The following is an 884-nucleotide window of genomic DNA, read 5'->3' as shown; positions in this document are numbered from 1 at the left end:
GAGAACTGAAACTAAATCTAAACCAAAAACTAAATCGAAATCACGTAAAATTAAAGACTTGGATTTCCCCAGTGAATCCACACAGAACACCGAAACTTCGATTTTAGATTTTTTCAGTCAATTGTCTCCATCAAAGACGTTAAAAGCCAGTGATATTGAGCGAGACGCGATAGAAGTGAAGGAAGATTTTGATATAAAATTAATCGAGGAATTATCAGACATGCCGAGATTGAAGAATGAAGGTAACTTGGAACTTCAGAGAGAAATTCTCAAACTTGAGTAGGTTGAATTTTTTTCACTTCCTATTTCTCTATATGTCTTTTAAAGAAAAGACGAGTCATCATTTTAACTTTCGAATGCACATTATTCTGGACACAAGCTCAAATTTCGATTAGCTTAGCTAAAATTTTAACTGTTGATAACTATATTTTAACTGTTGATAACTATATATTAACTGTTGATAACTATATTTTGACTGTTGATAACTATATATTAACTGTTGATAACTATATTTTAACTGTTGATAACTATATATTAACTGTTGATAACTATATTTTAACTGTTGATAACTATATTTTAACTGTTGATAACTATATATTAACTGTTGATAACTATATTTTGACTGTTGATAACTATATATTAACTGTTGATAACTATATTTTAACTGTTGATAACTATATATTAACTGTTGATAACTATATTTTAACTGTTGATAACTATATTTTAACTGTTGATAACTATATATTAACTGTTGATAACTATATTTTAACTGTTGATAACTATATTTTCAGTGATGTTGCTGATTTAAATGAGGCTCAGATTAGATTAATGGTATTAAATAGTGAAGCCTATTTGCGAGATATATTTCAAGGCAAGGTAGGTTT

The 884-nt window shown here is 27.6% G+C and overlaps 1 protein-coding gene across 1 annotated transcript; it reads left to right on the top strand.

The window, feature by feature from the left end:
• Window positions 1-414: 414 nt before the first annotated feature.
• Window positions 415-777, top strand: LOTGIDRAFT_58920 (hypothetical protein; the record flags this gene model as incomplete). Its single annotated transcript, XM_009058778.1, has 1 exon — window positions 415-777. A coding segment is annotated over one exon (363 nt), but the record flags the coding sequence as incomplete, so codon positions are not given.
• Between the last annotated feature and the right edge of the window lie 107 nt (window positions 778-884).

This window comes from Lottia gigantea, assembly GCF_000327385.1.
Source record: "Lottia gigantea unplaced genomic scaffold LOTGIsca_355, whole genome shotgun sequence".
Taxonomy (NCBI): Eukaryota; Metazoa; Mollusca; class Gastropoda; family Lottiidae; genus Lottia; species Lottia gigantea.
The sequence above is the reverse complement of the archived record's forward strand: the minus strand, read 5'-3'. Positions and strand labels throughout refer to the sequence as shown.